Source organism: Lonchura striata, chromosome 8 (genome assembly GCF_050655825.1).
Source record: "Lonchura striata isolate lonStrDom1 chromosome 8, ASM5065582v1, whole genome shotgun sequence".
NCBI lineage: Eukaryota > Metazoa > Chordata > Aves > Passeriformes > Estrildidae > Lonchura > Lonchura striata.
Genome location: NC_140710.1, coordinates 28,298,744 through 28,321,431, shown reverse-complemented (window position 1 = coordinate 28,321,431; position 22,688 = coordinate 28,298,744). Strand labels below are relative to the sequence as shown.

The 22,688-nt window shown below is 40.8% G+C and overlaps 1 protein-coding gene across 3 annotated transcripts in view; it reads left to right on the top strand.

Moving 5' to 3' along the window:
• Positions 1-22,688, top strand: part of COP1 (COP1 E3 ubiquitin ligase) — a 124,745-nt gene that overhangs the window by 44,188 nt on the left and 57,869 nt on the right. For all 3 annotated transcript variants that reach the window (XM_077785294.2, XM_085586660.1, XM_021545970.4), the window contains exons 12-14: positions 8,204-8,347; positions 16,179-16,287; positions 18,000-18,081. In XM_077785294.2, coding sequence (XP_077641420.1) covers positions 8,204-8,347; positions 16,179-16,287; positions 18,000-18,081 — 335 coding nt within the window. The remainder of the gene's footprint in view (positions 1-8,203; positions 8,348-16,178; positions 16,288-17,999; positions 18,082-22,688) is intronic.

The following is a 22,688-nucleotide window of genomic DNA, read 5'->3' as shown; positions in this document are numbered from 1 at the left end:
GTTAAAGCATGCAAAGATGTATGGTGTGGTCTTAAACAATTCCCAGAATAAACCTTACAAGCAGCTCAGCCTGGAGAAGAGGCTTGAGCTCATGATTATTAATATATCATCGTTTGCATTAATAAATACAGTTTCTGAGTCACGTTTGGGATTTATGTGCTGCGTAGTTTCATAGAATAAGGCAATAAATAACACAGAATAAGCTATGAAGTGATGTTTGTTTTCACAGGATTATGCACAAGTGTGTGCATACTTCTGTGAAAGTGAAGTTCTCTGTGAGACTGTGGAATTAAGGGTTTACAGAAGTCATTCTTTAAAAGAACTAAAGAAGGATAGTGTTCAAAATACCGATGAAATAAGATTCCAAGTGCCATCAAAGCAAATCTCATGAAACAGTTTTGTCAGCTGGATGAGAAATGCTTCAAATGATGCTTTAACCTTGTTCTGTCATTACCAGGCAGTAGGATCATTGCAGTTAATTGCCCAAGCCCATCCTCTGGCTGCTTGGGAGAGGCTCCTCTGTGGTGGATGGATTTGATACTTAGGAAGGCTGGTGCCCTGACTCATGGTGCCTGTTGGATTGAGCTGAGTTGTCTAAAGAGGTTACTGTCTCCAGCTGTCCCTCCTGCTTCTCTGCAGGTTGTCTGGCAGAAGAACTGGTGGCAGTGTCAGGAAAATGCAGAGGCTTGAGTTACTGGAGTGCTAGGCTTGGGGTGGTGATTTGTCCTGTGAAATGGGACCTCCGGCAATGTGGTCAGCTGGAGACAAACATCCTCAGCTGCTGCTGCTGCCAAGACATGGAGGAAGCATGAACTGGAGCCTACAGACAGACTGCACTGTTTAAAGTCCCAGTGTTGATGGAGATCTCTCAGATCTATTTGTTCCCCTGCCTCATCAGCTCTGTCAGCTGTTGCTGTGCTCAGTTTTAAAGAAACGAAATCCTTGTTGGTGTAATAACAAAAGGGTGGCTTGGAAACAAGCTTTTGAATGGCTTTATACGTAGAAGGTACTTCAGTACTTGCTACAACTGAGTTCCTTCCTACTTAATGGTGTAATCCTGATATGATTGTGCTGTTATTCAGACCACCTTACAGACTGTTATGGGGCAGGGTTTCCTCTCTAAAACCTCAGCTTGGGTAGAGGCTGATATGTTCTGCTCCAGCTGAACGTGAAGAACTTCTTTCCTGTGCAGTGATGGTGCACTGGGGCAGGTTACCCAGAGAGGGTGTGGAGCCTCCCTCACTGAGATATTCCAGAACCATCTGGATTCAAGCCTGTGCCCTGTGCTCTGGGATGATCCTACTGGAGAAGGGAGGTGGGACCAGATAATCCTTTGTGGTGGATTCCAGCCTTATCCATTCAGTGATTCTGTACTGGAAACACTTGCTAAACTTGAAGGCAGATGAGAATATTTGGATAGTTGTAACCTCTTCCACCTTAATGTTTGAAAATGTTGACTCTGTGCCATGGCTGCTGTCAGAGCTGTTCAAAACCCACTGTATATCAGCCCAGCTGGGTAAAATGGTACCTCCTGGGTTTCAAAAATAGATACAGGTTACCCAAAATACTGCAGCAGGCAAGCTGATCATTTGGCTTGAATTTTAAATAATGTCATATGGAACAATCTGCATTGAACTGTTGGCATTTTTAGTTAATTTTTTGCTGCTCCAGGAAATTATTTAAAATGGTGTTTGTGGAAAAACTGAATCTAATCCTCATTAAGTTGCAGGGTAGTCGTTTGCAGCAGCTTTGGCTCATTGTACTTCTGTGGATCTGGCATAGAAACCCTGGGATTGTCGTCATCTTCTCTTCAACATGCAGAAGAGCATCGCCCAGCAGTAAAGTGGCTTTTTATCAATATGCTTTTTATTTGGTGGCTTGCAGAATTCAGCAGTTCCCTATAGGTTTTCTCATCATTAGTGCTAATTAAGCCAAGTTCCCCTGAATGCATATATGGAAAAAAACCTTATGCAGCAGAAGAGGCTGTCTAGCTATAATCTTATAGCCAAGACTGGGGCTCTGCTATGGCTTTCTGGGATATCTTGGGTTGTATTTAGAGATTAGGTTCATAGTAACCTCTTTGCAAAGTAGAGAGGAGCATGGTTCTGAAAACTGAACTATTGCAAGGAGCCAAATTAATCTCTCAGCATACTATATGCTCTCATTGGGTTTGAAAAAAGAACGACTCCGTTTTATCTAGAGATGACAAAGCATGAAAGTACCTCTGTTGGGTTTGATTTCCGAGCTGTGAGATGGATCTAAGCCTGCCAAATCTCCTCAATTCAGGTTTAATATTCTCCTTTAAACAAGCTCTTTATGGAACAGGAGTATTATGAAGTGGTCTCTGTTAGAACTGATGGCATTTCATTACACTTAAAAGGATTTTTATAAGCAAGAAGTGGGCCTGGAACTAGGTCTAATGACATTACTTTGTTAATGTGGTACCTTTTTATGCCTTTCTTCAAACAGAGCAGAACAGCCCTCCAGGCTACTGTGCCTGTAAGAGAGATCCTGAAAGTATGAGTGCAGCATGGCTGGTGCAGTGATGTCTTTCCAAGGGAGCCCAGAGCTGAGGACTGTCCTTCCCTGTGCAGTGCAGGCTTTGCTGGGCTAATGCAAAAGCCTTCCCAGCCTGTTTCCCAGATGGTGGGGGGAAATTAATTAACACACAGAGCTGACTTTCTAGTCTCTGTTTTTTGGGCTTCAAATAGAGGTTTGATTAGGGGTGATATTCTCATCGGATGTTTGGAGCCTGGAGGAGGACAGGAGATGGGAAGGGTACCTTGGGTGCATTCAGTAACTACTGGTGCCACTGGAGCTGGGATATTCCAAACAACTCCAAAGAATGACATCAGCCCAAAATAGCTTAGGGGCCTCTGTCCCACAGTGGTTATTAGACATCCATTAGACTTGAATCTGATCTACTGAGAGTAGCTACTGAGTAGCACCTTGATCAGAGGACAAATCTGGCAAATTTCTGGTGATCTGGGGGTCACATCTAACCTAAGGTAATGTGATTCGTAGGCATAAAAGTGTTTGCTCTCTGATTGAAGGACTTTGAGGGGTAATCTCATTTATGCATTTAACTTATCTATCCAAATAACAGTTTACAGAGAATTGAGGTTTAAGTGGTCCTTTCTGACTGGAGATTGCAACAACCTGTCTGGGATCATGACATTCTTGCTCAGTTTATATTTTAGAAAACATTTGGCAGCCTGGGAGTTTGATTCAAGAAATATGTTCTGCAGTGGTGGTCTGTCCTTGTCCCTGTGGCACAGATTAAGGACTCAGAAATAAAAGCAGTGACCTTACCTTACTTAGCTGGTGCTCTGGAGTAAGGATTAACTAATGGAACTGCTGCTTTATTAAAGAGAAACATCTCTATTTTTTTTATTTCATCCTGTCACAGCTTTAGCAAAACAGGCTTTTGATATTGAAAGTTCATATACTTTGTTTCAGTAGCTTTTGTTTTTATGTGTGACAAAATGTAGGCTTTGAGATGATAGAACACAAAATCTGAATGCTTTACTGCAGCTTCCTATGCCTGAATATAGCTTTGTTTTTAAAAAAACATGTTAGTATGCTAGTGCATACTTTGTGACACTAATTACTTCACTTAATTACTTAAAATATCAGTCTGTTGTAAGCAGTCTCTTGGGTGTGTAATATTAATACCAATTTCTGTATTGGTCACAGGTGCTTAATAGTCTACATTGGTGCCCACGGTGTTGGGTTGTAACCTGAATTTCACATCTTTGGCTTTGATGCCTCAAAATGAGCATTGGAAAGAGATAGCCAGGCTTGAGATTGCTAGAAGTGACAGGATACTCTGTGGAGGCCATGCAGTGGAAGCACAGAGTAAGAAAGACTTCAAGGAAATAATAAGTGAAGGACAAAAACTGCTTCTGGCATCTCTCATTCTTCTCACCAGTTAAGTCCCAACAATATATCCACATTGTCATTCAATATGGGACAACACAGCAAGATAGGAGTTGATGGTAGACATACAGATATAGAAACAGCACTAGACTGGGGAGAAACAGAATTTAAAGGCTTTGGTATATCCAGAGAGGAAAATATGTCTCTGTGTGTCTCTCTCTCTATATATATATCAATATAGATATATACAGTTCTGTGAGGGGGACTGAATCATCTACTTTGTAGAAATGGCAACTCCTACAGTCACAGATCTTGGTAACAAGTCAGGGCTGAGGCATTTTTGATTACAGAAGCAATTGTAGACTGTGTATGGAAAGGGGAGAGGAGCAGTTGGCTGAATACCTTTAGCTATAACTGGGGTGCAGTTAAAGGTAAATGCACTTAGATGCAGCCCTGCCTTCTCCTGTTTTCAAACAGTGGGTACAGTACCTTCCTGTTAGTATCTGGTGTGACCAGCTGTACATGGATTACTGTTGTCAGGAGCTACTACCTGAAACGTGTGTGTGGTTCTTAACAGTGTAACTGGGAGGGAGGAAACCTTCATCTGTCCCATATCAAATCTTCTGGCAGGTACCTCCTAGCTGTAGTATGACTTGTTGAACACCAGTCTTGCTGTTGCCTTGTTCATAACCCTTATGGTGAGGCAGCTGCTCCATCCCTTTAATCAATTTAGTTGCCTATCTGTATGCATTCCCTAACTCCAGCGCATCCTCCGGGGATGTGGAGAACAACTGCACACACCAGCAGGATGCAAATGTAGTAAGGCTTTACACAATGGCAGAGCTGCTAAATACTCCTTCTTTACTCTTTCCCTGCTGCTCAATCCTCAACACCAAAGCAGGCTTCCAGGCATGTTTCAGAAGCAATTTATTTTATAATTGTATTTGTTAGTTGTGAGTGTTCTCCAAGGTCATAGGCTGTACCATTAAAATAAAGTAACTGATTTATAATCTCATAGATTGGGAATTAAGATAAGCAGTGGAGAAACCAGAACCCTTGAGGATGTGCTTACTTACTAGCAGCTCTTAGTGATATTTCCATAAGATGTTGGTTGTCAAGTTCTTAAGAAAGAAAGCAGCGATTTGGGAATGAGAGATGTCTCTCTTCTATTTTCCCTAGAACAAAACTGTCAGATCCTTTCAATTTGATTTCTGTAAGTAATTCTGTGGCGTGTTTATAAAGCTCTTTCAAATATCCAGCAGTTCATATGCCCCCAAAAGATTCCTTACAAAAATTTGGTTAGTCTTGTTTGGTCAGAAATGTGGAGTTTAAAAATAGGCTGAACAAAATGGAGCAATTGATTACTGATTTTAACAAGTACATCTTTGAGGAGAAAGGACCACTGCTGGTCCAAAAGGTAATTTCACTGGAGGTTTTAATTATTTCCTATTATTCTATTGCATGTTGTTATTGTGCTAATGAGGAATTCACTTGGACTGTGGAAATATATCGCCTGCAAAGCAGAATGTTTTCTTTCTGAGCTTGCTCTGTTGAGTCTTTTGACAAGACAAAACTTAAATTCTCTGGTGAATTTTCATATAGATAAGCTTGTGTATAAGCAAGAGCTTACATTGACACAAAGACTTAAACAGCAGGTAACAGGAATACCTACGAGCCAGTTAAATGCAAATAAGGCTTGCATAATACTAAGTGTATTTAAAAGACTTGCAAGAAAAAGCATAAAAATAATAGTTGCTGTGCAAGTGGACTGTTTGTCCTAATGCTGATTAGTCCAGGTGTAAGCAGAGCTTTGCAAATATTAGGAACAGTTTTATATGGTATATAATCCACTCAATTAGGTAGTTAGATTGTTCCTATTTTTATTTGTAAATCACTGATGAAAAGCTGACTGGCAGAAAGTGAGAACACTGCCTGTTCCAGGACTGAGCACAAGTGATGGGAGGCCAAGGTGCAGGTGTGTGTTGGTTTGTACTGGTAGTGATTTATTTCTGCATTCTTTTTCTCCCTGCAGTGTCTTTGATGCTGTTTGAAGGTCACAGGTCTGACAATTCCATTGCTTAAGGCTTTTTATTTTTTTAATTATGTGTTATTTTTTTATGGGCATCTTTAAATACTAATTTCTTATGTCTACAGCATGTCTCTATTAAAAAAAAAATCCCCAACAATTAATGCTAGAGAAGCAAACCCAACCCAAATGAGAGAGGTTCTATTCTGCTCTAATAACTTGGCTTTTTACCAGACATTGTAATGCATTATTTTTCTTTCTTCAGCAGAAGGCTGAGGGTTTAAATTGAATCCAGGCAGATGAATCACTGCCATCAGTTTAGTTGTGCTTTACCTGAATCCACAGGGCAGAGAACAGGGGAGGAGACAGTAGTTCAATTAAAATTGTGGTACAAGTAAATTCATTGTATTGTTACAGAGGCTTTGATTATAAAATTCTTCCACAGAATAGGGTGAGCTGACAAAACAAGACAGACCTGAATGGTGTTTTCATCTTGTGTGTATAAAAAGTGATTTAGATTCATGTAGATCCGGGGACTGGGGAGAGCAGCCTGGATGCTTAGGTGACTTCTTTCTCTCTCCCATTTTATTTAAATAGATGCCTGCATGCTTGTTTAATTCCCCAGCCATATACGTGTTCCTCCCTGCATTTTGGAGGCTCAGGATTTTTCAGGCTGTACTTGACTAGCTTCTCAAGCAACCAGTTGTGAGTGGGGCCATCTCCTGCCACTCCTGGAAGAAGTTTGGGTGCCTGAGTTAAATGGCCAAGCTTCAAGCTGCTTCATTGAATTATTTTATAGCAACAGCCTGCATATCAACAGTTGTTTCTTTCCATAGTTTAAAAATAACTTTATCTCCTTTACAAGGACTTGAAAATTCTGTTGATGTTTAAATTTATCTTCCCTTGGAAGCATTGCATTGCCTTTGACTTCTCAGCTCTGTTGTGGAGTGGAAAGCTCTTGCTATTACAGCTATGGAGGCAACCTGAAGAGCCCTTTCTCTTCTTGTAATTGGTTTAATGCTTTCTAATTGTAGAAAGGTACCTTAAATACCCCTGCTCTCAGGATTTTGAATGTGAAATTAGTGTAAACTCAGTTTTCCCTGCTGCTATTCAGAACTTCCTCCCTGGTTCATAAACATTCTTAAGGTGGAAAAAAAACCCAAGTGATCGAGACAGCAGGAATTGAAATGAACTAGTGAGTGGAAGAACTCCAAAAGAGACCTCTCTAGCCAGTAGATTGATTGCTTAGTCAGAAGACTCAGAGACAGCTCATAGACTTGGGTTACTGCTCATAGAAACCTTGTGACTGAGGGCAGATGCTGCCCCCACCCTTTCTGGGTTGGTGAATGAATATGAAAATTCATTGGGGCTGATTCCCTCAAAGGAGACAGGTGTATGTGTCCCTGCCCTGCCAGCAGTGCCATGAGCTGCAGTCAAGCAGAAGCTCTTGGGAAGTGGGATTACTTCCCCAGCTGCTGGATGTCTAGCAGATTTCTCTCAAGCACTTCCAAGTTGTGAAGGTAGGAATGATATTAGCTGTTTGTAACCTGCTGCCTGCCTTTCTCTTAGATGTATTTCATGTACAACCCCAGGCTTTTCTCATTTGCAGCTTAACTTTCTTATAAGTCGACTGCTTTTACTTCCAGCTTCATTGATATTTATTACAAACTTGCCCTCCAGGTCAAGAAAGAAGGTACCTCTGTTTGCACAAGCAACCCTAAATGGAAGTCATAATGTGTGTTGTTTTTACAGTACTGATGATCTGATTTCAACCCCCTGTGGTTACCCAGGGAATTTAGAAGGTTGTTTTTTTTTTTTCCTTCACAAATACTGCTTTTCTCTGCATTAGCACTTTAAAAGTTCCTGAAGCTGTTGTACACAGGAGGAATCAATGGGCAGTCATGCCATGGAATGTTAAGCATGTTTCCAGGACAAGCTGTTGGCTTTGACCTTTGGGTACCATGCAGTGTAGATGGTGTGGTTGAACTGAAAAACCTCCAGAGCATGTGAACAAATATCCTGGCTGTGGGAGGGTGATTGTGCTACCACAGAAATGGAGATGTGTATGTTGTTGGGGGGTGGATTGGAGAACAGTGCTTACAGCAAGAACTCCACACTGTTGGGGAGTGTGCCAGATCTGACCAATGGTTTTTCTGACCAGTGGGTGTTCTGAACTGGGTATTTGCAAACCGCAAATTGTGATTTTCTACTCTACTGTACCAGGACAAGGTAAAATATCCTTCTGGTAAGTATATGGGGTGTTTTATAGAGTTCTCAACCTGTGTTTTTGTTTCTCAGTATTGAGTTTGACCGAGACTGTGACTACTTTGCCATCGCTGGAGTGACAAAGAAGATTAAAGTCTATGAGTATGGTACAGTCATTCAGGATGCAGTGGATATTCACTACCCTGAGAATGAAATGACCTGTAATTCCAAAATCAGGTAGGCATTGATTTGTACTAGAACTCAGAGTGCCTTTTCCACTTGATTGTTTGTGTAGCAATTGTTCTGCTTTCTTTATGGGAATTGGAGAGGAAAGGAGGAATGCAGGAGCTGATGGAGATTGGGTGGCACAGGCACTGTTCTTGTGTATGCTGGGTTCATCCAGGGTAGTAACAAAGTCCACACAACTGGAGGAGAAAAGGCAATAGGGAAGTAAACTGCTCTTGTGTTCCTTGCAAAGGCTGCTGGATACCTGCTCAAAGTGGTGGATACATGCTCCAGGTAAAGTCATAGCTTGTCTCAAGGTAACCTTTGTACCCAGCTCTTCATAACAGCCACTGAATCTTTGTGCTTTCTTCTCTTCATTGACCAGATCCTTTTAATTCTTCTGAGAGGTTGCTAGTTCTCAGGAAATGTTCCTCACTGGCACCTTCTACCTAGAAATTTTTGTCTGCTTGAAGTACTGCTCTGCTGGGCCTCATAATATAAAGCTACTGAGAAAGGACCTTTCTTGATTTTTTTGCGTCTGTGCTATCATTATAGTCAACCCATTTTTTTATCTTTTTAGGTGTATTAAACCAATGAAATATAGACCACAATGTTAGAACTTCAACTGAAAGAATCCAGTAATAACTTAAAAATCCTAATTCAAAATTTCTGTAAAAGCTCAGAAGTAAATAATACAGGCAATCAAACCCATTCAGTATTATAATACAAGTCTCCAGCATCTCTGTTGAAATAATTTATTTTTATGTGGTACTCTACATTTTAAAAACAGTAAAGCACCCATGAAAGTGCAAGTAATAAATTTATGTAATAGTCCAGCTTCCATGAAAACAAAATGTTGTGCAACGATATTAAGAATGTTTGTGAGCCTATTTTAGAGCGTAAAAGTCACGCTTTGTTTTGTAGCTGACACATTTCTAAATATAGATCAGTCATTCCTATGTTGCTTGTGCTCATTATTCCCAGAAATTACATAACACTGTTTTATGAAGGGAAAGATGTAAATGCAGCTGATCGTGGGACTAGATTTCACAATGGGTAAAAGCATCCTGAAAGTGATTTGTATTAATATGCTGTACTGATTATGGAGCTTGTGATTGACTGTGCTGGTGAAATGTGTTCTGCATTTTCACCCGAGTCATAGCTGAGTTTGCACCATTCAGCTTCATTTTTGTGGAGAGAAGAGCAGAATAATAGGAGAACCATCTTGCAGTCTATTAATACCTTTTGCCTTAATTAGAAGGGGAAAAGCAATGTGTGTTTGGTATTTCTTGGACAACTTGAAAAAAATTTCAAACTTGCTGTTTCAGTTTTGACAGGGGAGCTACCCTGACATTTCCAGTCATTAGGAAAGTTGTTAATTCTCCCTTCTCCCACAGCTGCCAGTGAGGAGAGTCACATTAGTGCCTTCTGTGGTGTTACTCATGTTGGCTTTGTGCTCCAGCCAAGATGCTGCTTGCTTTCAAGATTTTTCTCATTCTCAAATTTCATGCATGTATATATTTTATGTATTTATGGCAATGCTAAGTGCACTGTCCTTTGACCCTCTGCCTCAGCAGAGGAGGATCAGGTCTTCTCTCATTTTCTTGCCCTAGTATCTCTCATTCCTTTGCAGAAATAAATGGTGGGGTTTTTTTCCCCCATCAGCCTCCCCCAATTATTTCAGGCTTCCTCTGACATGTAGGTGCTTTTGGCTTTGACAAATAGAGTTGGTCTGTCAGTCAAATGCATCCTTGCTATATCCATTAGCTGTGCTGCCAGTCATCGGTGCCGGGGTCCGCTGCTGCAGCGTCAGGCAGCATAATTGCTTCCTTTTCTGAAGTGGCATAGCTTGAGGGAGAAGTTATAGATGAAGGCTGCAATTTCATTATAGAATATTGCAGTGTGCTAAAAATGTGCCCATATTGTAATAGAAAAATCTAAATAAGTGGAGCCTGCTCTTTGTAAAAAGCCTCAGTTTAAAGCCGTTGATCTTAATTTGGGTGAAAGTGCAGCTTCTCCAGGAGACTTTACCTGTGAGTGCCCCTTCTGATATCAAAGACAAACATATTTCTACTCTAGAAATGGGTGGTATTTCTCTTCCTGGCAGAGATGCAGGGGTCTGTGCGCAGATGGGATTTGGTGACATGTATCTCCTGGTTAAATTGATCCTGGTTAACCTTGTTCAGAGCAATGATGCCGGAACATAAATCATTAGCGATGATGCTGGTGACTCAGCTTTCAGAGGAGCACAAGCTCTGATGGGCTTTTATAAAAGCAGACAGGTGACAGCATTTGTGAGGACTTGTGTCTGGCCAAGAGCAAGTCTGGCCCAGAGCAGCTGCGGGAAGGGAAGCCCGTGCCTGGGCACCAGCCCAGCCCTGCTCTGCCGTGTGCCAGCTGGGTGCCTGCTGAAAGCTTGAGCTTCATGCCAGCAGTAATTGATTGTAGGCTTTCCTGGAGCAGAGCCCTGCTACCAGCTGTAGCTGAGTCTCTTCCTCTTTTCCAACCCCCTTTTTTACACCCACCTGCTTCTTAAATGCATTCCTTTTTCATCATCTGCTAAGCCTTCTTATCCCTATTTTTAAGAACGGGGAGGAAGTCGGTGTGTCGGGTTTCTGGTAAATGTGCATCGCATCCCCTGGGAACAACAGTGGCATAAGCTTCCAGGAAAAACACAAGATGACACATAAATCCTCATAAAAATCCCATTTACAGATTCATAGCTTCAGTACAAGAAACAAATCCTGGCATTGTGTAGTAGCTATAAACAGCACCCTGTGAGCTAATTATGACTTGCTGTGTCCCTAGCTATGGCAGGCACTAATCTGCAGCTCCCCCCTTGTAGGAGATGGGAAAGGACGAAGAGGAATGGCTAGCAGCAAGCCACAGCTCTGCTCTGATTTATTCAAGAGGCAGATTTGTTGTTTTGCCATAGGTCACAGGGGGAGAAAAATAAGGAGATCTAGCATTCAGGTAAAAAATTGGCTTTAGGCCTCGTTAATCTACAGCAGGTGATGTGTGAGTGTGGTTAGGTAAACATGCTTTTGAAATCCATGTTTAGTATTCTGTATGCTTACCACTGTGTGCTTGCAGCATCTGTACTTCAGTGATAGATGTTACCACAAACCTCCAAAATCAGCTGCGTCTGTTTAGTCAATTGCAGTAAAAGCAGAGCATCAGTATTCTTTCTTTTTTAGGAGGCTGCTAATGTTTTACAGTTTTCATTTTTTGGTGTCAATAAATCAAATGTGGGATTGCTGTATTCTAATAGCACTTCATGGGTGTATTGCTGTCAGCTTTGAAAATGGTAGCCACTTCTTGCTATTAAGTTTAAATTAAGCAAAAGCTTGTCATATATAGTCTTTTTCATTGTAAACTCTTTGCAATTTGGAATGGTATGAGCTGGTTGTGTTGGATGCCTGTATTTCCAATGCAGAGGATGTTTGACACTAAACAGGTTATAAGGAAATATGCCTTCAACTTGCATTAATTCAAGTTTTTAGAATCAGTGATTCATTTTGCAAGAAGATGAAATTTTTCTCCAGAAGTATTTGTCTTTAACCACACTAGAGGTTTTCTTTGAATTGATTAGGAAAAAAGGAGTTTATTTTAAAACATTCATCACAGTAATGTAATTCCATATGTCTCTGAAGTATTTGTTTCATGTTGTTATTCACATGAATGTTCTTTGCAGTAGTAGATCATGCTCGTAAAAACATTTCAGTTCTAAAACTACCAGTCATCAGTTGGCTCATGGTGACAGACTGGGTCTGAAGCACTTGGTGCTCAGAAGCAGATCAGATTACAGGAGTTTGTGCCTTATTTAACTTTAACTTTTTATTTAACTTTCACTGCCAGAGGCGTGGTTGACACTGGGTAGTTTGAGCCTGGATTTGAGACGTATCAGCTGCAAAAACACTGTCTCATGAAAGATCAGCATAACTGACAGTGCTAACTGAGCTGGACCACTTGTGTCTCTGAATAAAATGAAGGATGCACATGAATCTTTACAGGGTCAGGGTTTCTGTGTGGCTGGATCAGATGCTGAGGTTAGGAGGGTTTTTCTGAGGTTGGTGATTAGCTTTCAACTACAATTTCTCCAGCTTAATCCCCTAGGAAGGAAAGCTATCACAACTTCTGATAAGATAAATCTCTGGGGTGTAACTATCACTCTCTCTCTGGATTAAAGAACAAAGCAAAAACTGAAAAAAAAAAACACCCTACTGTACTTAAAATAAAAGATGGCATCACACAACGCCTTTTAGTCCAGTGAATTATACATTCTCTCAGCCCTCAGTAGTTATTTTTATATCATATCTCAGAGCCTTCATACTTCAGTTTCTCCTGGATATGGCTGCAGATCATCTAAAGGTTGTCTACAAAAGGTTATTTTTATGAATTTCTGGGGGTTTGATAGTTAATCTGAGGACTATCTAAGCTGCATTTTTGGTTCATGTCACCTTTGACTTTCCTTTGCCCTTCTCCATCTTGCTTCCCCATGCCTTTTTTGAGTTTGTGACTCAATTCATTACCCATGATAACATCTCAAGGGAACTAAAAAAAAAAATAGATGTCTTTAAAGCTTCAGCAAAATTGCCTGTGTTGGGCATCAAAGAAAGATCAGTGTTTCCCTTAAGGAGAGAACATGGCAGTGAGTTCTCAGCCTTCTGCAGGTCTCAGGAAAGCCAAATGGAAGAGAAACATATCCCAGATCCAGGACAACCTTCTTCCTGGTGTGGATTATCACAGATGCCAGAGGATACAACCAAAGGGCTTTTTACAGAGTGACTTTTTACAGGTGCAGAGATGGATATGACAAGGAGGAATGGTTTTAAGGTGAAGGAGGAGATGTTTAGATTATGTGTTAGGAAGCTGTACCAGAGCATGGTACAGCTCAGATTGTCAGAGAAGCTGTGGCTGCCCCATCCCTGGAAGTGTCCAGAGTCAGGCTGGACAGGGCTTAGAGTAACCCGGGATAGTGGAAGGTGTCCCTGCCTATGGCAGGGGAATGGAACCAGGGGATATTTAAGGTTTCTTCTACCCCAAACTATTCTATGATTTCTATGAAAGGACAGCCCTTGCTAAAAAAAAAACAACTACCTGTAAAGGGAGCTCCCCTCTACCTGATCGAACTCGGAATTGCGCTCTACAAAGGTTATTTTGGAGAATTTAAGTTAGAAAGAAACTCAGGTATTGCAACATTAAGGGAAAAGCTCTAGTTTCAGACTTTGTAAAGAGAGTTGGGTGGGGATGAGGGCAGAATTAAGGCAGAGAGTTGGAACAGAGTTGATTTTGTCTTACTGTGATCATATTATTTAAAAATGAAAGATTTATGGGGTGTGTGACTTAAAGGGTGTTAATTGAACCACTTAGTGGCTGCAAATCCCTAACCATTTTTCACCTGTCACTTACTGTTTTCCCCTCTAAGTCTATCTATAAATGCTTTCCAAATGAATGTTAACCCCTTGTTTAACATCATCAGGCTGCAGTGGGATCTTTGCTGTGCCAGATCTAATGAACTTGCTTTTGGGAACAGAAACCATGTTTTTCTCCCTCTGTACCATCAGTGAAGTATTTTATATCTATCACATCTTGAACAGAACTGTTAAACTCTTGTTCTTTACATCTTTCTACCTACTTGCTAATTCTTAATTACCATTGTCTGAGTTGATTTCTTTTTTGACAAGATATGGTTATGTGATTATCCTTTTCATACTTCAGCTGGAACATTTATCCACTAACCACCCAAAGTGTCACCAGCACATCAGCCTTCCTGTAGGACCGTTTTCACTTGCTGTTGTTGTCTGATGTTCTCTCAAAGCCATCCAGATAGGAGATTGCCTTCTAAGATATGACTCTGGGTTGTATTCTTTCTGCTTGTACATGATGGCTTCACTTACAGATTATTTCCCTTTTTCCTTAAACTCCTTGAAGCTCTGACTTGAGAGGAGATAATCTGGTTGGGAGAACAGGTTTGAACTGGTAAAGGTCTCTGTGGTGTGGTATCTACCTCCCTGCCATTGCCTGGAGACTGCTCCCAGCCCACAGCTCAGTGTGGTGTAGCTCTAGGTCTCTGAACTGTTTTTGCATCCATCAGGGATGCTCCACCTGGAAACACGGCTCCAGATGCCAGGTGTGGTTATCTCTGGGCTGCTGCAACCTTCAGTTCATGGTCCTGATGGGCAGTGCTGCCAACTTCATTTGGAACTCAGGGAGTCACTTCAGCTTCTCAGAATAAGGCTTGTAGTAAATCATAGGCTGTCAAGAGCTGCTTTTCTCTGTGGGTACCTAATGGAAGTAGAACTGAAATAATGATGGCTCCTTGATGGTGCATTTGTGGACAGCTTTCATGCCTATAAGGGTTAGGGACACTTAACATTTTCTCATTAATGACATATCATGGAAGAGGTGAAGCCAGGGAAATCATTACATGATCTGTAGCACTGCAGCCACCATCTTAGCAGCTGGTGGTTAAAAATGGTGACTTATATTGGATAAATAAAATTTTAAGTTTCTGAATGTAAAGTTTAAAAACCAAGGAATGCTGCTAAGTTTCAGCATAGTCAAGAGCAGAATGCTGCTTGCTGTTACTTAACTAATGGAAAAATAAATGTTTTACTACCATGAGAAAGGAAAAGGATTTTTCCTTTTCTCTGTGTAAGTTATTAAGGAAAACACGATGCAGGTGAAGAGTGGAACCAAGAATTTAGCAAGGTACACTACTCCTAAATCAGTAGCTGTGTATCTACATCATATTTCAATGTGTAGTTGCCCTGATCAAAGCAGTACTAAGAAGTTACACAATTGTGGACTTCTGGTTTATATTGTTGGCTAAAGCTTGGCCCCAAGGCTACTTTTATCTACTTATCCATGTCGGAGCTGCTCGAGGACCTGCATGAATGGGATCTGTCAGTTCAGCTTCTGCTGCCTACAGCACAGTTGATACCTACTGGCATGTTTCTTTGCCAGATGGTCCAAAAATTGGTGCACAAGTATTACAAATTTTCTTACCTCTGTCACAGTTTTTGGGAGTCAGAGTGGAGGCATAGTGCCAGAATGCTGCGAGTGTGACTTGGCAGTGTTGCTGCTCTTGTTTTCTCTGCTGATCGTTAGAGTTTGCCAGCGAAATCATCATTTAGTTTTGCACAGCCCCTCAGTTCAGCTTGAAATAAAAACCTGTGTGATATATTTTCCAGTTCTTGATCAAAAACATTTCCTAAAATATTCATAGCAAACAAACTGCTGTTTCGTCCTGGATATGAAGCCATTTTTAGCATTTGCAGAAACTGGAAGTAGTTTGTCTGAAGTCAAACTTCCATGTGCACATAGGTACATATATAGAATATTAGATGTGTGTGCAGGAGAGGTTGATTTACTGTCCATGCATCTATGCGTTTTACATATACAGCTATTCTTAGGTAAGTAGTTGTCTTTATGGTATAATAATAATAATAATTTGGTTATGGTAATAATAACAGTAGCATCTATTGCTAAGAGGTTAAGGAGTCAAACCTTGAGCTCTCTGAGAATTTATGGAGTATCCAAATAGAAAAAAAATAAAATTGTTTGAAATAATTGCATTTTTAAAAAACTCTAGACCCTAGTATGTTGTACCAAGGGGGAAATGTCTCTTCAGTGAATAATGTTTTGCTTTTAGTTTGTGGGTTTTAGTTTCTGATGGGTTTTGTATTTTTTTTTTCCAAAGTTGTATGTTTCAGTGAGGTAGTTTGATCAAGGTGCTGTGTGCTTTGCAAAGATACTCGTTGCCTAATGTATTGCAAGAGTGATTTTTGTGTTGTGCTTTGATTTACTGTAAAACTGACCAGGGCTTGCTCTTTTTAAGCTGTATCAGCTGGAGTAGTTACCACAAGAACCTGCTAGCCAGCAGTGACTATGAAGGCACCGTCATCCTTTGGGATGGATTCACAGGACAGAGATCCAAGGTCTACCAGGTAACACACAACCAACAAGGAACATTTCCTGTTGCATGCACTGTGCTGGGAGAGCAGCACTGAGTCTGAGGTTCTGCTCCTAGTCCAGCAAAAAGCTTTTCTGTTCCACAGGGTGAAGTGGTATTCCTCCTGTTTGGTAAATGCCTCTCATCTGCATGGCTTTATTGAGCTGTAGTCCTCCAAGGGAGGCAGCTCTGTCTCCCTGTCACGCTTGTGAGGCAGTTGATGTTTTCTTGCTGCTGCTTTTGGGCAGGCAATGTGCACAGGGTGAAAGCAGTTCCTGCAAAACTGATCGCCTTTCTTTAGAAGCCCCTGCTTCTCCATACCTGTTCCACTTCAGTCTTTGTCAAAAGCCTTTTGTAAAATTCTGCAGTGATTGCCAGCGCAGGTGCTCGTGAAGCAGAAGTGCAAAATGCAGCCTTGAGTGGTGAGGCTGGGAGCAGGGAGCACAAGGCAGAACAAGGCAGTTCCTTCCCCATGCAGCACTCTCAGCTCCAAAGCGAGACCTGCGTCAGGAGAAGTTTCTGGCATTTTGCTTCTTTGTGAAACTCAAACCTTGTGTTTCTATCTAATGGCTTCTGAGGAGCTCGTGGTCAGAACAAGGAGGCTGGAAGAGGCTGGCAGGCTGTTGTGTAGGTAGCATAGTCCATTAAAGCTGGTCAATAAAAATGAATGGACTACAAGCTACTTGACAGTTCAACATAAGTTTTAGTTCCTATTTAGGCCACTGTTTACCTTCTCATTGTTTTTTAGTCATTTTATAATGCTTGTTTTCACTAATCCTTTGCATATCTCAATGAAAGAGAAATTATACTGGACAGGATAAATCTAGTCTGTTTTTCTCTCAAATACATTTTGTATTTCTTTATGAGGCTGAATAATGAACCTAGAGATGACCAGCTGTTGCTTATGTTAAAACAAACTCATTCTGCTTCCTATCAGATTACTTGAATTTTTTAATTTGAGTTTGCATAGAGGGATTGACATGTGCTTTGCTTGTACTGAAACCCTGTAGTGACTTCATCCTTGTGAGCTTTTTTGTCTTGTAAACCTGTATGAAGGCTTTACACAAAGGGTTTGACTGAATTTCAGATTTTATTCAATCTAATGTTCTGTTTTCACATGGGATGGATAGCATAGCAATTACAGCTCTTCTGTGTTTTGAGGAAGTGTGCAGTTTTTAATAATATTTATTTGAGTGGTAAAACAGAGGATTCACACCAGGAGATTTACTTAATAGCTCAGCAGGAAGGTGAGGATTTCCTGGACTTTCAGAGAGGAGGTGTTTGAAATTAGTAATGAGCATCTTGTCAGTATTGGGAGATACTTAAAAATTGCTTATTAATATTGAAAGATAACTACAATCTAGGATAAGCAGCAACTCATGGTGGAACCACAGCAAGTCAAATAATGCTCCAAAACCAGGTTTTTAATGTGTATATCCTGAATTTTTTTCTTTCCAAGTAAAAATGAAATCAATTTTAATTTTTAAAAAACCATTCTAGTGTTTTCTGCTTTCCTGGCATGTCTAGCATATTGATAGGATAGGTCTGATGAGGAGAAAAGATATTTTTTGAAGAACTGCTAAACATAGTAAGCTTCTCTCTTGAGATCCCTGCTGACAACTTATACCGAATATGTGTGTTTTCCTTTACTGTTTTATTATATTACAACTCACTACCTTGCAATATTGTTCTTGTTTCTCTCAACAGGAGCATGAAAAAAGGTGCTGGAGTGTTGACTTTAACTTGATGGACCCTAAGTTATTGGCTTCAGGCTCTGATGATGCCAAAGGTACTATTTTATTTCAGTCTCTGTGTAGAAGACATAGGCTCTGTATATTCCATTGGAAGAACAAAAATGTGCTGTTTCAAGTAGCTGATTCCTCAGCTGCCTTCAGTATTGTAATTGCAGGGGTAATGTGGCAAGGCATTACCGAGCCATTTGGATCTTGGAGAAGGAGGGGTTTTGTTTGGATTAACATCTCTTGCTTCACTTTTTTTTTGTGTAATGAACCTTCAGCTAACATTCTCCTGGAACTTCAGACAAAAATGTGTTTTAACATTAGTTAAACTTGTTGAGTTAAAGCCTCAGGGCCTTTCAAAAGAACAGCATGTATTTATATTTCAAAAACAAGGCTGTCAGTAAAACAACAGCAGTTTAAAAATGCCTGCTGCTCTTTTACCTGTAGCTCTGCATGTTAAAGACTGTGTTTCTTGGAGCTTTAAGGAGTTGGATGTGGATTGAGTAGGAGTGCTGGGAGCAGCTCTCTCAGCCTTCCACACTCCAGGGTCCATTTGACAAAGCACTTTTGGAGAACCCTTAGGCCAAGCCCTTTACCACATGGTGGTAAAAAACGTTCCCTTTCTGAGAAGATACGGGAAGCTCCTAAAGAAGAGGATAACACTGAGGGAGGTGTAGTATTCTTCATCCCTAATTAATGACAGCTTTATCTGTAATATTTACAGTACAAATTGTGAGAAACAACTGCTCACTTTGAAAATTTAAAAGGTTTATTAAACCTTGACAAAAATACAACAAAAGGACTACATAAGGAAAAATTCTCAGCACTGGGAACTGCCCTGTAGCACATGGTCAGTTTGTCTTCAAGATGGATGCTCAGTCTTTTATACCCCTTGGGGGATGCATCAGCCAACCCTGGCCCTTCCCAAAGTCTGTCAGTCAGCTCTTCTTTGCCATTTATTAGTGAAGATTGCTTTCTTGTAACTGGATTGGAGATCAGGTGTTGCCATGCTGCACCCCCTGAGCAACAAGTTTTTCCATTCCCAACTGCCCCATGGAAGGGGCACATGTGCACACCTTCTTTCTGCCTGTCCCAGAATCCCAGGCTGTCTGATGGCAGCAATACAGAGGGGAGGAAAGGGGAACTATGGGGAAAACAGGATATCTAAACTATAATGACATAACTATTCATCACTAAAGCTTTTCTTAATATACACACAATAGTCATCCCTTAATTGCGAGAGCCAATCATCTCATTATCCATCTGTAGCAATAGGAGCAGCTCTCAGCCTTCCACACTCCAAGATCCATTTGACAAAGCACTTTTGGAGAACCCTTAGGCCAAGCTCTTTACCATGTGGTGGTAAAAATGTTCCTTTTCTGAGAAGATATGAGAAGCTCCTAAAGAAGAGGATAGCACTGAGGGAGGTGTAGTATTCTTCATCCCTAATTAATGACCGTTTTATCTGTAATATTTACAGTATCGACTGTAACAGCAAGAGTTTAAAAGTTCCTTTCCTAAGCAGTGGGGGTCACTTCTCCCAGATAGGCTGATAGAGCTCTGGACAGAGCTCTTCATTATTTACTTTGAAATTATAAATCAATTTTTCATAAGTGCTAAACTTTGTAGGCTGTTCCCCCCTTCCAAAAAGCTTTTAAATGCTGTTCTAAAAGAAACTACTGTTCCTCAATTACATTTGGCAATAATGGAACCATAGAATGGTTTGGGTTGGAAAGGACCTTAATGCTCATTTTTTTCCATCCCCTGCTGTGGGCAGGGACACCTTCCACTATCCTAGGCTGCTCCAAGCCCTGTCCAGCCTGGCCTTGGACACTTTTGGGATGGGGCAGCCACAGCTTCTCTGGGCACCCTGTGCCAGGGCCTCAGCACCCTCACAGGGAAGAATTATTTCCCAATAGCTCATCTCACTTTTCCTTCTGGCAGGATGAAGCCATTCCCCTTGTCCTGTCAATTACAGTTCCCAAAGCTGGTAATTCCATTTACAAAATTTTAAAGATTATGTTATATTTAAGGTGAGTTTAAAATGTTTTCAGTACACTTCCCCTTCCTTTTCTGGTGGAAGACCACTATGTTTTCTGTGTGCTTAAATGCAGCAGGACTGAGTATTCACCTTGTAAGTTAATAGCCTCTTCATCAATGCTCCCCACTCTTGCCATGCATATAAAAAGCTAATCTGCCAGGTAGATCTGCATTTATTAGCATGTTAACAAGGTGTCCAGTTTTGCAAAGCCCAGCTGCAAGCAGAGCTTCTGTCTTCAGTTTGACTGTTCACTTCTTCAGTAATTGTCTCTAAAAGTGTCCTGTTTACTTAGAAATTATTGTAATAAAGCCTGCAGATCCACATAACCTGCATTTCAATTCACAAAGGTCTTTTGAAGGTGTTATTGGGGTTTTGGTGGATAAAACTGGTCTGGAACATTTTATCCTTTATTTTTACCATGATTTGCCTGTGATTTACCTATATAAAAAGCCCTTTAGAGACAAATGGAGTGTCAGCAGAGATTTTAGAAGTTTTTGAGGTACAGATCAATAGCAGCAAAATGTCCACATTAATGTTGTGGTGTCCATCTTCCATTTTGGTGATCGCACTGAAAGAATTAAATGTTAGGCAACACTCATGGCATGTGTCTTAATTCAAACTTGCCTAATTTAAAATATTTTCTTTCTGTTTATGTTTGTGACTGGTCGAGTTCTGGTCAGTTTTAATACACAATAACACGTCTGGCCAGCTAGAGTGTCTGGCAGGAAAGATCTTTTATCTACTTTTCCTGTCCTCTTTGATTTCTCTGCTCCTTTGAGGCCACACCAGACGTGCAGGAGCTAATCTCATCCTTCTTCCCCTACAAAGCACAAGTATCACAGTTCCCTGTCAAGTGGTCAGGACAAGGCAGCAAAAAAAGGGACAGCTTTGCCAGTTCTTGCTGCTTGCCTGTGTATCTGCCTGTCTCTCCTTGGTCTTCTCAAGTCAGCAGCTAATTCTGAAAGTAGATGTGTGTTGGAGAAGGTGCTTATGAATGAAAAATCCTGTGCTTTTCAGCTCTCTCTGCCAGGGCTCAGGCACTGCAAAGGGGATGCTAACAGTGCTGTTAGGCAGAAAATTATTCTCCTATAATTAGAAGCAGCATCCTTAGGCCCCAGTTTCTTGCACTGTCTGTCTTGTGAGATGAAAATAATCCAGAATATGCTTATCTCTGGAAGATCTTCCTATTTTCATAGCAGATAATGACAGCATAAAAGCATTATTGTACTTAGAAGAACCACTGTGTGTACAAACCCTTCACTTTTATCTACAGTTGTTATGCACTCTCTTTTTCAAGGGGCAAAGGTACTTGTGTATGTTTATAGGGACCCAAAGGTACACTCTAACTAGGCAGCAGTGAGCAAAATTGGTGTTTACTTGTTCTACAAGGAGCTTGGGGAGTAGGCACAGCCTTAATTTCAATTCTTTTATGCACATAATAATGGCAGGAACTGTGATACTCATTTAAGTAGGAAAGGGTGAATTCCTGCTCTTGGAGAAGAAGAATTTTGTGAAGGCAAGATGATGCCATCGAAGTACCAGGACAGGGCTGGAGCTAATGCATTTAGCTGTCTATTCTGCATTGGGGGTGGAGTTTTATGGCAATTGTAAAGATAGCAGATGAGGGACAGTGAAGTATTTTGTCATGCTCTGTGGGTAGAATTTGTCTTCACTGGGGTAGGTGTATTTTTTGGGGTGATCAAAATGTTTCTCTGGTCTGTTCGTTTTTGAAACTGAAGAAGATAGAAGAAGCACTGATAAATTCAAATTAAGAAAGAGTCCTGGTTTTACATCTGTAGTTCCTTCATTATTCCTGGCTCAAAATTGAGAGGTAGGATAGAACAGGAGCACCTGAGAGCTCTGAGTTTGTAGCAATAGTTACTTTTCATTGTCTCATGGCAAGGAGGAATGCAGGCATGTGTCTCATTACATCTAAGGAAAGTAATTTCCATGCTGCCTCAGAAAATGAGACCCTGGTGCTAGTCCTGCAGCTATTTTTTTATAGTGCCCCTTAATTCAGCAAGGCAACGCAGATATGCAAAGTTGGCTTCATTAAAAAAATAATAAAAAAAAGAAAAGCCCTTTATAGAGGGGAAATGGCTTGAGAACTGTGTCTTGGTCTGCTCCACCAACTTCCACAGGATTGTTTGGTACTTCCTTTTCATTGATATTTCATTCCTTTAGCTTCTGTTGACTTGAGGTGCAGGTATTTATTGCTCTCAAAATATCAAGTTGAACCTTCAGTTTGGTCATTTTTCTGGCTAAAAATTCAGTAATTTTCTGGAGATTTGTGGGGTTGTTTGATTTAGTGGAAGTGCCTTGAAGAAGTCAAGATGATGTTGATAGTTCTAATATTGACAGTAAAGTCTGTGCCTTAAACAAGGAGTGCAGTCACTGCCTACTGACAGTCATCAGTTTACACCACCTTCCTGACCCCTGCACAAGGCAGTGGATCAAAAATTTTGCCTAGCAGGACAATTCAGCAACTTTTTCCTTTTCTAGGGATTCTACTAATCTCTGCAGATAAATTTTCTGGTAGCAAGCTCCTATTCCTGGCTTAGAGCTTTTCTGGAGTAGCAGCAGATGAGCAGATAAGAATTGACAAGTGACAGGCTG